The following is a 15,096-nucleotide window of genomic DNA, read 5'->3' on the forward strand; positions in this document are numbered from 1 at the left end:
TATGATGTATTCCAAATTGGAAATATTAATCATTTACCCGTTTTCTCCCCTTTGCAGTTGCCTTCTGTTCTATGATGAAAGGGGGAAACATAGGCAAGCAAATCGTGAAGATCTCCCCCTGAATAAACCATAATTAACACAGTGACAACAACTGTATTGGACATTTTTAATCCACACCACGTTAATACTAATAAGTCAACAGACGGCCGCCCAAAATGTTTTCAAGTGAATTTAATAAAAATATTTAAAAAAAAAAAAAAAAATCCCCCCTCCAAAAAAACCCAAAACAAAACAAAATGGGTCCCGACCGTAGATACCGCATGTAACGTTAATTCGCCGTCACTCAAGCCTCATGGTTTATACCTCTGCGGCGCGTAGCAAAAATGTGACGAGTTGGCCAATTCGTTTTGCTGCGCGCCGCTCCAAACGATGTAGTTTGTGTGCCCCACACACCCAACGGACAGAGCGGTGAGTTTGTCTTCATAGCTTGTTTGAAGCAAGAGGCAAGACAAAATGCACATTGAGTTATTCAATATGTGTATCATCAAATTTTGTGCTTGGGAAAAAAAAAAGAGGCAAAAAATATCAAACTTTGAGTTTTATCTGAAAAAAAAAAAGGGTGTGAGAAGAATGGAAGCAGTTGGGCGGTGCCCTTCACGCGCATTCTGCCAACATTGCAAATATAAATGCAATGCTCAATCATAGGTATGAGGAAAAAACGTTTTTAACCTGGATTTAAAAGCATTCACACTCGGGGATGACTTCACTTCTGTTGGCAGCTTATTTCATATTTGTGTACAGCATGACACCTAAATGCAGCCAAGAGTCAAGGTCATGATTCCCATTGAAATGATTGGAAATACCATTAATCCTTTCTAAGGATACGGATATACACAGTATTAAATTCCGCAAAAAACAAGCACGCTCGCGAGCACGCACTCACTCACAAAATGTCTTGTTTAATATGCAAACGCTAAGGTGGATTTGAAGATTAAAAGGGGGAAGAAAAAAAAACGTTCCCTGACCCCCAAAATTTTACAAGATTCAAGGCAGCGGATTCTTCTTTTTTGAAATGTTAATGTGTACTTCGGGCTAATTAACGGAGCTCCGAGGTACCACGTACTACCTTGACAGTGACGAATAGATAAATGCATACGATGTGAATTTTACACATTTCAGCGTTGTAGGGACCATGTGCGAACATGTGAGAATAGAGACGCCACGTGGCGAACAATGGTATGACAACAACCTTGACAGTATTTAGGAATGACAATATTTGGAAACATTTTTGACCTTTGAATAATACAATACAATTTTATTTATATAATACTAATAACTATAATTCTATTTGCCTATTATCAAAACGTAATTATTTCACATTTATTTCATTTTGGCCCTTTTGCCCTGCTGTGCATCATGAAATACTGATCTGTCATTTTCTCAAAAAACTCAGTGATAAAATGCATGATCGGCAACCGGTGTGAAGTCACCCCTTTCTACGTGACGGTCAACAACAGAGCCGTCACAGTTTACCATTCCAGAACGGAACTTTACAACATCACACACGTGAGAGTGGGTGATGACATATCTCTGATTGAATGGACCGTGAAATGACATTGAAAGACGTCCGGCAGTTGTGGCTTCACCACATCAACATCAGAAGCCCCAAATGATTGATCGTACTATCCATACATTTTAAAGACTATATGTAACTTTACTCTAACATGCCTTTTTTGTTTTAATTCCACCAACCGACTTTAGGAAAAACGATATTTAACACTGCAGCTAGAAAGATTGTGACAAATGGCGACGTTGATCAAAGTTGTATTCTTATTACAGCCATTGTATGTCTTTTTAACTCCCATTTTATCCCTATAAAACTGCCGTTACAAAAGTACGTTGTGTCTTTTACACCTTGTTGTCCATTTTAGTGTAAAGAGGATAAAAAATGGTCTTTTACTGAAAAAAAAGGGAAAATATCTATGATAAATAAAAATCCCCACAATTAAATCTACTTGCACTATTAATCAGAATGCCGCGTTTAGACTACTGGAGGCGCATAGAAGATAGGCCTACTATTGTCAAGATTTTTAGGTTGACTTCCCCTATAAACGGCAATAACTGGTTACAGAATTGTTAAAACTCCACAATTTAGAGTGTTCTTTTCATCTATCTGTAACGGTGACTGTAATACTTTACAATCTGTGAGAAGAAAAAATACCTGATGTGCCTCCATTATCAAAAGGTACAACCATAAGATGCAGCTTTCACTATACACACTCGGACGCACACACCAACCCACATTTACTATGCAGGTCCACTAGTTGAAACAAGCCAGTCTGATTAATATTGTGTTTGAGGAATAGGAGTTTCGCAGCAAAATCCACCCATTCTTAGCAATTTCATGGGGCGGCCATTTTATCACTTCTGTCGACTGAAAACGACATCACAGTTGCTCAGGGCTCAGATAACGACCAATCATGACTGAGTGCCACTAAACAGGTGCGCTGTTATTGTTGTTTTAACACAGTGACGACAACAACTGTTTTGAACATTTTTAATCCACAGCACTATAAACCATTCATAAAAAAAAAAAAAAAAGTGGTTGCTCCCTTTTTCATTCAAAACACTCTCCTCATTCATGTTTTGTGTGTGAATGTTACAAATAGATGTGGTCGTGACATCCACGATACAGGACAGACACTCACAGCCGCGCGACGATGATGTCATCAGTGGGCGCCCATAAACTCTTCATTTGACACCTACGCGTGTGCTTATAAATGGGATTGTGAAATAGAGCAAGTGCAAGATTGCGCGGTTGTATGTCACGCAGGACGTTTCATTAGCTACACCTGTCGTATCGAAGCAAATAATCAGCAGTCATCCTGCATTAGACTTAATGTGTCATTTCAGTGGTAATATAAACTTACTGAGGGGAGATCACACAATATTATAATAAATCAAATAAAAATGGCATAGAAGTTCATTTCACAGCTATATCACATTCATTTTTTTTCACTATTTAAAGCCACCGCGCGATGATTTTTCATGATGTTATTTTTGCTCAGAGCTACTGCGCAATATAAAAATGTCCCGAAATACGACATGGGATTTGATTGTGTCCAAACACTTCGCGTTCCTGAGAATCCCAACAGCTCAGTGTTGATATGATAGCAAAACGTCGGAAGAATCGTTTCTGCTGAGTGCCATTGAACACATCACTAGCGTACGTCAAGTCTGTCTGCCGAGGGCTGTACGACATTTACGGGAAAATATGATGAAAAACATCAAATAAATATTATTACAGTGGAGGTTATGAGTGTTTGTGTGAAAAACAAAAAGAAGAAAAAACACCCTTTGGTGGTTTTGCCTGACATGTTATTGGAAACTTGAAAAAGAATTCAGAGTCTTAAGCGAAGGTGTTCGGTGAACACATTTTCGCCAAAATTGTTTTAAGCGAACCCGACCTACTCCCTTCGCAACACGAAGACCAATTTACGTAGATTCTTCGGGGAACTTAACATAAGAGTTTTCGTAAAAATATCAGAAAATTTCATCAGTAATGAAAGTCTTGTAATTCATTGTTTTTACGGAAGACAATTTCAATAAATCCAACGAAACTATTTTTGAAGAGCATACTCAACATACGTCCTACATACATTCTTCGTAACCCTGAAGACAATTTAGGTTCTTCAGTGAACTTAACGTGTGTTCCCGTAAAAATTTCAGAAAATCTAGTTTGTAACAAACCTGGTGTCTTTTTTTTTCTTCCCGCAGTAGTCAGCGATGTAGAGTTTTAAATGAAGTCTTTTGGAAACACTGGCAGCACTTTTGAGTCTACATATTCTACCAGTTTTTTGTGTGTCTGACACCAAGTGGATGCTTTTTGTTATTTGAAGTCCTTTGGCAGTGGCAATGAGAAGGCAACACTTTGAAAAACAAAGTGCATAAGTAAACAAATCACAGCAGCTCATGGGTGACTGTCTTTCGTTTTTTTCTTCTTCTATTTTTTCTTTTTTCCCACTCGTGTACACCAGGGCTTCTCAAATGATTAATGGTCCAGGGCCTCATTTCAGGGGAGATTTTTCTTCAAGGATCCCCTCAATATCAAAAGGCCAATTAAACTTTGATTGCCAAAATTTTAAAAAAGTTGCCTATTTTCAAGGGAAAAAAATAGTCAGGCTAACAAATTCATATATTTCAGGAATTTGGGGATAAAAAGTCACAATCTTCATAGAATAAAGTCACAAAAAAAGCAAGTACATGAGGTTTTTTTTTTTTTTTGCAAATACCAAATATGTTCCCCTTCCCCCAAATTACGAATAGGTGAATTTATGAACGCTGAACCGGGCATATATCGGAGTTAACTCAGGGTTAAAGTGTTTATTTTGGGAGTTGGTGTCAAACAACCTTTTTTTTTTTTTTTGGTGCCTAGAGAGACGAGTGACCCGACTTTGATTTGTCAGCGCAAACTTGCGATACGAGCGCTGTATGGTGGCAGTGACTCAACTCGCTTCACAATAAGCAGCAGTTTGGCAATTAGTGAACGAGTCTTAAAAAAATAAAATAAAAAAGAGGCTCCAAGCTATTTAGTTGAAGTTTACTCTTACACTTAACATAAAACTAGGGATGTTCGATACCACTTTTTTTCAGACAGATACCAGTATGAGTGCTCAACTCTTGACTAGTCACCGATACCACTTTTGATACATCAAATTTCACCCAAAACGACAACTGATTATAAAGACCTATATCTTCCATTTTAGCAAGTTTCTTCAAAACTGCATGAAATTAATATTTGTATACATATACTTACAGAAATTGCATCCTAATGGGCAATTTCTGATATCCAATGCTGATATCGGGTGCCGTTGTGTGGACCGATACCTTGCAATAAGGCCAGGTATCGTCCCGATACCGATACTTGGTATCGGTACTAGCCCATCCTCACATAAAACACCGAAAATTACACCCTGTGTATTTCAGACAACCATACAACGTTGCCTAAGAAATGCCTTCGCTAGCATAATGCGAACACATACTGGAAAATGCCATAGGCAGGCTAACGATTAGCATCAAATGTCACAATGTTATAACATCTATTCTTCAACGTCTGCGAAAGACGCCGAATAATATTGCAGCTAATTGAGTCATTATGAGTAAGGGTGACTCTTCTTCGTTTGTATCTGTATGATTGTATTACAGTGCCCCCAGTGGCCAAGGCGTGCACATTATAGAAGATTAAATCATGATGCACAAACTGTTCACATTTTTTCATTCTATTTAACTACATTTTGAATCTACCATTCTATGTTTTTATAGTGCCATTTTCCTTATTGAACACATTACAAAATGTTGTTGGTTGTTTTTGTTGGCCGGAATGTATTAGACTTGTATCTCTAGGCACCGCTGTATTTTTGCAGAACGCCCGGCTACGACTCACAGATTCTCAGGGTCGAGAGACCGTCGTTTGAGAACCACTGGTGTACACTATGGCACAGAAATGTGCTCGTTGGTGCTTAACACTTGAAAACATGCATAATGCAGTAAATAATACAGAGGTGAACGGTGATGGCGGCGAAGAGTGCTTCATTTACTGTCAGGAGGACGGCGAGGCGCTCTTGCCGTTGCCGCCGCCCGCCACCAAGCTCCAGGAGGGCATGGGGCAGGTCCAAGCGCGGTAGACCAACACCAGGCCCAGTCCCAGCGCCCATGTGCGCACGGGCGACAGCAGGAAGGCCAAAAGGCCGTACGTCTCCAGCAGGAAGTAGCACGAGTGCACCTGCCAGGCCAGCAGCAGCAGCATGAGCAGGTGCGTCGCCAGGCACCGCCAGCGGCAGCCCGGGCGCAGCAGCAGCAAGCGGAAGGTGTTGCCGCGGCAACGCTGGTGGAGGCTCCAGCACAGGTACAAGGTGAGCGGCATGTTGAAGAAGAGCAGCTGCGACGGGGGATTTGAAGAGTAAGGGCCAGTAAAATGACGTTGGAACAGGTTCAACACATGCAATTGTATAAAAATGTAACTGAAGCAGCCTTAATTTTAAATGGACTGAATAAATATTCCCTGTAAATTTGACACACACAAAAAAAAAAAAAATACCAATGACAACATATGAAAATGAACAAAAGTCTGAAAATAAATTCTGGAATCAGATGCTCCAGTTAAGAGCAAGCATCAACATTGTGAGCCCACATTTATGGGAGGGCTGGCTGATTCCAAAATAAGGAGCATTACAGTCAACCAGGCCAGATGTAATCCAATTTTGGATGGAGTTTTGCCAAATTCCTTCTCAAAGAAAACAATAAAAAAAATAATGTCATTATGAACAAACAGTTTTGAGGTTTGTGATTTGAATTTTTGTAGATTTTAATAGCCTATTATTTAAAATATTCTACTTCTTTTATGTTTACATTATACTACATAACATCATAATGACACGGTTAGGTTAGGATTAAAAAAAAAAAAAAAAAAATCATTATGATGCTTGATGATTGTATAAGATAATTGGATGGGAGAAGCACTGTGGCCTAGTATTTAGCACATCTGTCTCACATTTCTGCGGTTCTGGGTTCAAATCCCGGCTCACCTGAGTAACGCCCACCACATAGGTCAGGCTGCCCTCCAGGAAGTGCCCGTTGATGAACACCCCAAAGGCAAAGCAGGCGCCGCTGTGGCCGTCAATAAGCTCGCCGATGAACCACGGGCCTTAGGGAGGGAAGCACAACCACAACGCTAGCGTTAGCATCAGAACTTAAGCAGCCGCACAGGAAGCTGCTAACAAGTACGGTTCTACCTCCTAGTTTGAAGGAGGTCACTAGTGATCAACTTTTAGTGCACAAAGAAATTAATTCCTACTTCCTGTTTCCTTTCTTTTGCTTGGGCTGTTGACAAGAAGGCACGTGTGTAAAAACGTAAGCTGCTGTATTAGCATCTCAAGTTAGCCGCTAGCTGCCATTCCACTTGTCCCTTATGGTCAATGTTTGACAGTATTTTTTTTTTAGCCACTAGATGACCATAAATCCTCCCACCAGAGAGTTGAAATATTAGAAGCAGCTCTATAATAAAAACATATCCTAATCAGTACTTGAAAAATGTTGCATTATCTTCATGAAGAAGGACTTTTTTCTTACTACTCTTTATCTTAGGCCTACCTAATGAGATGTCTAGTGAGTATACATCCTTACAGGGCTACAGTGGAAGTGGGTTGCCTCACCTAAAGCCGTGCACAGGTTGAAGAGCAGCAGGGAGTAGAAGAAGGAGTCCACCTTACTGACCAGCCGCAGCGACATGCAGGCATGCGAGGACCACCCTGCTAACAGGGTACGTTCAATCAAGCGCGGGTGCCGCACTTAATGATACAGCGGGTAGCTGTGTGGTCTCACCTCGACCAGGCGCGAAGTGGCGCATGAACCTGAAGGACAGCAGCAAGCCAACGTTGAGCAGCATGGTGATCGCAAAGACCGCCCGGCCCACCACGTAATGATCCGTCAGCAGGATGAAGGACTGCGCAAAACCAAAGCTCGGGGTCACACTATCCCCGGCTAGCGAGAAGTGCTGCTCCCGCGCACTGTTTCGGCCCAATGAGTCCTGGACCGACACACACACAAAAAAAAGATAAATCATTGTACTTTTATTCATAAAATATTTTATTATTTCAAAGAATATTTTGTATTTTGTTATTCTTTTTAAAAAATATATTTTGTGTATTTTTTTCTTCATATGTATTTATTTTATTTCCCCTAACATTTTTTCATTTTTCAAGTATTAATGTAATCTTATATTTTCATTTTGTCGCAAATAAAATTTTTAGATTGTTTTTCAAATATAATGTCCGCCCGATTCACTTTACATACATACATACATACATATTTTTTAAATATTTGTGTATGTATGTTTTTAAGCAATACCGCAATAATACCAATAGCCAAGATAATTTTGCGCACCATTTCATTTCATATCATTTTATCTGTCATTTTTTTTCTTTTAATTTATTCTATTGAAGCTTTCTAGCCATTTCCTATTCCATTGTTATCTTTACAGTTTTCCTCTTGGTCATCGCTGTACCCTTTTGTGGTAATCCTTGTGATGCTTCACTATGCTGGTGCCACATGTGACGTCGACTGACCTCCGCCTCTACTCGGATGGTGTGCAGCCCGGTGAGGTATCGCGACGGGTCCCAGGGCAGCACGTACAGGGGGCCACCGGCAGGGCGGCATTCACCCAGCGCCTCGCCATCCACACTGACACGCACCACCGTGATGGCGGCCTCAGAGAAGGCTAGAATCCTGTTAAGAGACATTATAGCTATAAAAAAAAACAAAAAAAACGCATGGCAAAATCCATAAAATGCTTTTATAGGTCAACCTTAATAACAATAAATGAAAATATCTCAAAAACCGAATGAACTAGAAAAAAGGAAAGACATTTTTGAAGTCAGCATCAAAAATACGTTGCGGGACACATAAAGCTATCTCTGACTGAAATTTGCTGTTAACCAGTGCAATCGTTCAAATAAATTAAATTCAATTAATAAAAAAACAAAGTACATTCCAAATTAAATTATTTAAATATGTTAACACCAGAGTAAATACAATCATTTTCAAAGTAAATTCAAACACATTGACATTAAAAACTAAGTTTGATGTTTAAATTTAAAATGGATATAATAACTTCAAATCAATACCAAATGAATACCATGCATGATTTACATAAATTAATAATTAATTTAATAATTTTCAAAATGAATCTATTAATATTGTAAAATGAGATAAAACAAATTATTTGAATAAAAGTACACTATCCTAATACATTATTTTTAAAAGTAATATATTTCTTAATAAACTGCATTTTAAAATTTATTAAAATGCTTTAAAGTACCATCTTTTTTTTTTTTTTAAATTAAACTTGAATGAAACAAATCGATTCAAATAAATGGCTTGAGCCCTTCGGTTCTATGTGAAAGAGTCTTATTGGGTCTCATACAAAACAGATGACGCAGAAGATCCTACCTGATGTGCGTGGACCTCCGTATACGGTCCAAAGGTTCCAAATCCGGATGCAGGTACTGCGCGTCCTTGGGGTTGGTGATGACCACTGCCGGCCACTTTTCAAACATCAGGTCGGAAAAACTCAGCAGGTCGTGGTCAAAGGCCAGAACGCGGTACCTGCGTGGAGGGAACAGTTCTCACGTTACTCGCCTCAGAGACAATGTTCCTTTTTTTCATTAATTTTGATGGTAAATCTCAACTATAAATGGATTGATGGTTACCGTACTAACCTGCGGTTGTCCATCCAGTCGCCCAGCTCCAGCTCCAGGGTGCCGTGGGGATGCCGACTGTGCAGGATAGGCATCAGGCCGCCCAGCGTGTGCAGGTGGCCGCACAGGTAGGCCACGGCTGACCTAAAATCATGAGCCAAGATGGTGAACATGTAAAGAAGAGGCGTTTCGAAATGGCCGCTCACCTCATCAGCTCCCGCACGCCCGGAGATGGCGACACGATGGTGGAGGTGGTGTAGTGGCCGAACCAGACGGACTGGTTGCTTTTAAGACTCTCGGCTCTGAACGCATCCAGCATGTCCATCTGAGTCTGCAAAACAACAACTTTGTTTGTTTAACAGGACAAATACTATTGTGGTTCACGGGCGTATTGATAAATAATCCCCCCCCTTTTTTATCTTATTCCGTTAATGAAAATGTTTTTTTTCCAATTTGAATTTGAGTTATTTTGTTCGTTTTTATTAACTACAAAATCAAAACCTTGCTTACAATGTGTAGTAAAAAACAATGCAAATAAAAAATAAATGTAACCAAAAACTATTTCATGCATTGATTGCCAGATTTCATGTGGACTGCTGCGACCCACCTGATTGAGAATCCCGAAGAAATTGTACGGCCTCTTAGGTCCCGGCGTCAGCGTGGCGTCGGCGCACACGAAGGAGTAGTTTCCGAAGGGCGTGGCGTGCACGTAATGGAAGGAGCCCACCTTCTGATTGGCCGAGTATTTCCTAAAGAGCACACAAGTACCCGTCTGACACTTAACATGGTCACCGTATTTCTTCAAACAGTGCCCTCTGCTCTAATTAATCCTCAAATGCGTCACACACTTTTTTGCGTGAAATGATGCTCATACCAACCGGTAATAGTTGTTGACACTGTCCAGCGACATGATGTTGAAGGCATCTGTACAAAAGATGGCAAACATTTACTTAGTAATTTTCATACTATACTAACACATATCGTCATGAGCTCATTAAGATTCTCAAAGAAATTGCAACTCTGTTTTTAAAAACACAGACAAATAATAAATATTTAAAAAATGCTTAAATAATAAAAAATAAAACAAAAGAATAAATGTGTGTACACAAAAATTGCATGTAAATAAAACGTATTTTAAAATAATCTAAAAAAAGAAAGTTGTCAATGTTTTGTGTTTTTTTTTTTTTTTTGCCAATTTTAATGGTTCATCAAGCACGTTTTTTGGGGCGTTCCCTGAGAATAAAACAGAAATAAATGTGCATATTCATTTACAAAGTAGATATGACCATTCATTTAAACAAATCGTGTGCCGTTTGTTGCAGCCCACCTCATAAGAAATACCCCAAAAATCTAATTGAAGAAAAAAAATAATGTAAAAATCGCTATTAGCAATGCCATAAAGAACTCCACTAAGTCTGAACTATTAATAAAAGTGACAACAAGTCACAGATTTATATTTCGTTAGCCTACTAGAATAATTTCCAAATCCATAAAATATACCAATGATTTTGCAAAAAATTTGAGTTTTTCTTGTTTTCCTGAAAACGCTCAAATATGATTAAGCGGCTATGCTACTAGGCTAACGATTTGTTTTTTGATTTGTTCTGTTTAGTCACACAAGTAGGAGGCTACTTCCTAATTCGTGGAGGACGCCGAACAGACGGAAACAACAAAAACACACCACTGTTATAATAAACAACATATTGCTTCATATATGTAGCATTTCCCTCTGAGGACTAGATCAACACTAAAATGGCCTCTGATGGGAAAACTTGTTTGAGCCGACAAACGAGACAAGCTCGCATTACAGCAAAGATATCAACCCTGATTGCGGTATAAAAAGACAGGATGTCCCTTCCTCATTTGTGCGTGGAGATCTGGTTTCATTTTCACGAACTGCTCATCCCAACAAGAGCACAAGACGAGAGGAGGAGCGCAACCATTTCCTGTCTCGGGGCTAAAAACGCAGGACTGCCACGTTCACATGTCCACATCAACTGTTGGGAAATTTTAGAGACAGTCACCTGCCTGTCCCTCTACTTCAGGGCCAACGCTAAGTGCGGATTCCGTTCCCGTGACGACTGGGTGACGGAGCTCGTGAGGCAGTTAACACGTACTTGCTTTTTTTAAAATTCAATATTTTGAGTTGTATCCACTTAAATTGATCAATCATTATTGATCTTTTTACAGCACTGTGCACATTTTTTGTGAGTCAGGTTAAAATCTTCCATAAGGAATGGCTTGAACAAGATATAAAGCCCAGTAAATGTCAAATATGATTTTCTTCCAGACTTAATATAAGCCTAAAATCAGTCCTAGTAAAAAGTGTTCCGGTGACGGTAACGGATTACCGTGATTTCCCCGGATGTCGATCCAACGCGTGCGCTCCATCACGCCGGACCTCTTGAGGATGTTGTGGTAGGCCTGCCACTCTACCTCGTGCTGGAGGGAGCCCACCTTGCTCTCCGTCTTGGCGTCGGTCAGGTCGCCTGTAAGAACGCAAGATTTCAACGTAAGACTCCATCCATTTGAATTGACGGACGAACGTTGTTTTTTTTTTGTTTGTTTTTTTATACCTGTCGCAAGCACGAGTGACGGCTTGATCACCTCGATGGTGTTTGTGCAGAACTTTTCAAAGTCGGGAATCCGCCTCGGGTCGTGGAAGCGGCTGATGTGGATGTCGGACACCTGGAAGAGCAGACGTGGCATCTGTAAAGCTGAAGTTTACCATGTGGTTCAAAGGTAAAACATAAACAATGAAAAACAAACAATTCAATTTTCATGTGAGTTTTTCTTTTTTTTTAAGAATGCATCAATACCACTTTTTTTTTTAGACCAAGCACGAGTACGATGTACTTACTTTTGAGTACTTGCCAATACAGAGTAGAAATACTTGATGCCAGTACATCTCACAATTGTGATGAAAATGTTATGTTTCAATCCGCTAGTGTTCAAATACACCCGACACAAACTTTTATTGAGCATGGCACAAATTTCATACAATCACAACACTTTTTAGAGTAACATTAATCACATTTCATCATGGAAACAGTCAAGCCACACCTTACATCACTTAAATGCAGCCAGTAACATTTCAGTTATGTAGTGTCTCTGTCTGAACACTAGGGGGCAAAATGTAAAAACGGATAAGACACATATAGCAGATAAGAGACGAAGAAGAACTAGTGGATATACGAGTAGGAAGATGGATACCATGTTACAACTGTACATTAACTACAAAAAGTATTCAAAAGAATTACAAGACTGCTTCTTGAGAGTAGCCTAAGTTATACAACAAACCTCTACTGGGACATCTGTAGTAATACTTTAATAACATTAATCGAAAAACTTGGGAGTTTGGCAGACAGCTTGCCGCGGCAGCTCGGGCGCTGGCAGTCTCTGTCGCCCATCCATCCATTTCGCAGTGCATACTTTGTGGTCTGCTAACCCAAGTGTTGTAATCCTTAACATATTGATGTCTTAGTATCTGAGGTTTTTGTTTATCACTCAAGTACAGACGCACAGTATCGCCAAGGGTACATCCCTTCTTTTTAGTAATGCCACTACAGAAAGGATACAGCACAGATAAGTGGACATCATTACCACAACAGATGTGGCATCTGTAAAGCTGAACATTCACCATGTAGTTCAAAGAGAAAAATCAACCTGGTTGTTTTTTTTTCTGGCCTTTTTTTTTAAATTATTTTTTCTAAATGCTAAAAGTGAGGGCCAAAAAGATAAGTTCCATGATAACCAGAGAGCTGGAACTAACATAGGAAAAAGGCTGACTACTGACATTTTATGTTGTTGCTTCACAAGAGGGCAAAGTCTACCAACATTTCCTCTGACAATGACACACTTCTGCACTCACTGAGCCATTTGTCACTCATTCATAGAAGTCAGTCACAACAACTTGGGAGAGTTAAATGGACTTATTGCAGTCAGGGGCAGCACGGTGGTCTAGCGGTTAGCACATTTACCTCAGAGTTCCAAGGTTTGTAGTATCTATATGGCGGTGTTATAACGCTTTAGGCAACCGATATTTGAACACATTTGGTCGCGCAGCACAAATAGATACTACTACAATACACACAAGCAAATATTCTTTATCCTCTAACAACTACTATGGCTCTCCAATGTCCATGGTATGTCTGTATTATATTGTCACCAAGTGGCCAGACAGAAGGAGCACAATGTCCACTGAATTGAAAAAGTCAAAGAAAAGTATTGAATTCTATTTGGTTGTGGCATTACTATAGGCTGTAGTGGATTAATAGTATGGATTATTATAATGGATTAATAGTATCTGAATTAATTTCAAATTAACCCCCCTCCTCCCCCAAAAAACAAACCAAAAACAAAAAAAACGTTTGGTGGTATTCCGTAATAGGTTTTTTTTTTAGTCAAATTTGTTGTTTTGTCTCAGTAAAGGTAAAATTGAAAGTGGATAGATGGGTGGATTAAAACCAAGCAAATGTTAAATAAATAAAGTAATTAATTAAAGGATGAAAAGAATCCCACCTGTACAAACCAGAAAATGTTATCCGGCTGGTCCCCGGGAAACGGGGGAGAGCTTCCCCGGTCCCGGACGCTCCGTTTCGGGTGCCAAGCCGTGTCGTAGCTGTCCAGCACCCAAGAGGTGAGGCACGCCATTGCCAGTCCGACGAGAACCAGGGCGCTGAACAGCTTCAGCATCCTCCGGCCGTGGCGAGAGACGGAGGAGAGGACTAGCTGCCGCCGCCGCCGTCGTCCGCCCCGAACGGGACAAAAACCTCTGGCTACCGTCTTGTCACGCCTAACCTAAAGGACGCCAACGTGAAACAAATTAACACATGATGGTGGACCAGGTGGCGAGGAGGTGGTGGGGGCTCAGAACGTTCGTGTGGCCGCCATCCTCCCCGCGGGAGACGCATCGGGGCACCAGGTTCTTTCACCAGCTGGCCCGGAGAGTGGCTGTCGCCGGATGTGGAAGGAGGAAGTAGCTTAGCTGCAGTTAGCTTAACTGCCGCTAGCTTGTTTAGTTAGCCGCCTGTCAGCTATAACACCAACAGGGCACGAACCCAGCTGGAAGCAATGACGTAATCATCACGTGATCAAAGAGGAGCAACCAACAGAAAGATGCTCACTCGGATGATTTTAGTTTTTTTTTTTAAATGCACAACTCGAGTCCGTTGACATATATAGTGTCAGGACCGGCTCCAGAACATTTTTTATCTCCCCGGGAGCTAAAGGGAGGCTTGACTGATAGTGGGGCTGAGAAAATGATTTATATCAATGCTGGAGAGGCTTAACTGTCTCCACAGATTTCTATTGGGGCTATAATACCCCCTTGTTGAGCCACTTTCTTTTTTTAGGATCACGCAGCAAAGTACTAGACGAGTTTTTGGACAAACTATATGAATCTATATGACTATATGAATTGCATATTTCAGGATGCTGCCCCTCCGTACAAACAAGCAGATTCAATGTGAAGAAAGGTGTTTCAGTGATATAGCCTATCGAAAAAAAAAAGGTGTCTTGTGGCATGAGTTATACAGGGTGTCACTAGGTTTTATGTACTCAGGGGGCTAAACCCCCAGGCACTCCCCGTGCCTGTGTGGGTTTTCTCCGGGAACTCCGGTTTCCTCCCACATTTCAAAAACATGCATGCTAAGTTGATTGGACACTCACTCTAAATTGCCCCTAGGTGTGATTGTGAGTGCGGTTGTTTGTTTGTCTCTGTGTGCCCTGCGATTGGGTGGCAACCAATTCAGGGTGTCCCCCGCCTACTGCCGTAAGACAGCTGGGATAGGCTCCAGCACGCCTGCGACCCTTGTGAGGATAAGCGGTATGGATATTGGAT

The 15,096-nt window shown here is 40.5% G+C and overlaps 2 protein-coding genes and 1 long non-coding RNA gene across 9 annotated transcripts in view; 1 reads left to right on the forward strand and 2 right to left on the reverse strand.

The window, feature by feature from the left end:
• Nucleotides 1-2,437, reverse strand: part of LOC147137151 (uncharacterized) — a 5,824-nt gene extending 3,387 nt beyond the window's left edge. The window contains exon 1 of the long non-coding RNA XR_015089238.1: nucleotides 2,222-2,437. This is a non-coding gene — a long non-coding RNA (uncharacterized LOC147137151). The remainder of the gene's footprint in view (nucleotides 1-2,221) is intronic.
• Nucleotides 1-2,609, forward strand: part of ptgr2 (prostaglandin reductase 2) — a 6,839-nt gene extending 4,230 nt beyond the window's left edge. For 3 of the 6 annotated variants that reach the window (XM_086048812.1, XM_086048813.1, XM_086048814.1), the window contains one exon: nucleotides 58-2,609. In XM_086048812.1, coding sequence (XP_085904938.1) covers nucleotides 58-122 — 65 coding nt within the window. In that variant the 3' untranslated portion in view covers nucleotides 123-2,609. The remainder of the gene's footprint in view (nucleotides 1-57) is intronic. The other 3 variants (XM_086048810.1, XM_086048809.1, XM_086048811.1) reach the window with 2 other exon arrangements.
• Nucleotides 2,544-14,343, reverse strand: tmem62 (transmembrane protein 62). Of its 2 annotated transcripts, none has more exons than XM_086048806.1 (13): nucleotides 13,776-14,343; nucleotides 11,831-11,942; nucleotides 11,606-11,743; nucleotides 10,133-10,178; nucleotides 9,862-10,003; nucleotides 9,461-9,585; nucleotides 9,276-9,398; nucleotides 9,007-9,162; nucleotides 8,124-8,283; nucleotides 7,381-7,585; nucleotides 7,212-7,310; nucleotides 6,585-6,703; nucleotides 2,544-5,938 (listed from the first exon to the last, which is right to left on the reverse strand). In XM_086048806.1, the coding sequence occupies exons 1-13, from the start codon at nucleotides 13,947-13,949 to the stop codon at nucleotides 5,600-5,602; spliced, it is 1,938 nt and encodes a 645-aa protein (XP_085904932.1). In that variant the 5' UTR covers nucleotides 13,950-14,343; the 3' UTR covers nucleotides 2,544-5,599. The 2 variants fall into 2 exon arrangements, with proteins under 2 accessions (XP_085904932.1, XP_085904933.1); XM_086048807.1 differs by having other exon boundaries at nucleotides 7,212-7,307; nucleotides 13,776-14,342.
• Between the last annotated feature and the right edge of the window lie 753 nt (nucleotides 14,344-15,096).

Source organism: Filicampus tigris, chromosome 13 (assembly GCF_054856515.1).
Source record: "Filicampus tigris isolate MCC_2025a chromosome 13, RoL_Ftig_1.0, whole genome shotgun sequence".
NCBI classification, from domain to species: Eukaryota; Metazoa; Chordata; class Actinopteri; order Syngnathiformes; family Syngnathidae; genus Filicampus; species Filicampus tigris.

Coding starts and splice junctions, on each gene's coding strand:
- tmem62 (XM_086048806.1), bottom strand. CDS start 13,949: ATGCTGAAGCTGTTCAGCGCCCTGGTTCTCGTCGGACTGGCAATGGCG. Junction 11,943..13,775: donor ACATTTTCTGGTTTGTACAG/GTGGGATTCTTT, acceptor CTGCTCTTCCAG/GTGTCCGACATCCACATCAG. Junction 9,586..9,861: donor TCTTCGGGATTCTCAATCAG/GTGGGTCGCAGC, acceptor GTTGTTTTGCAG/ACTCAGATGGACATGCTGGA.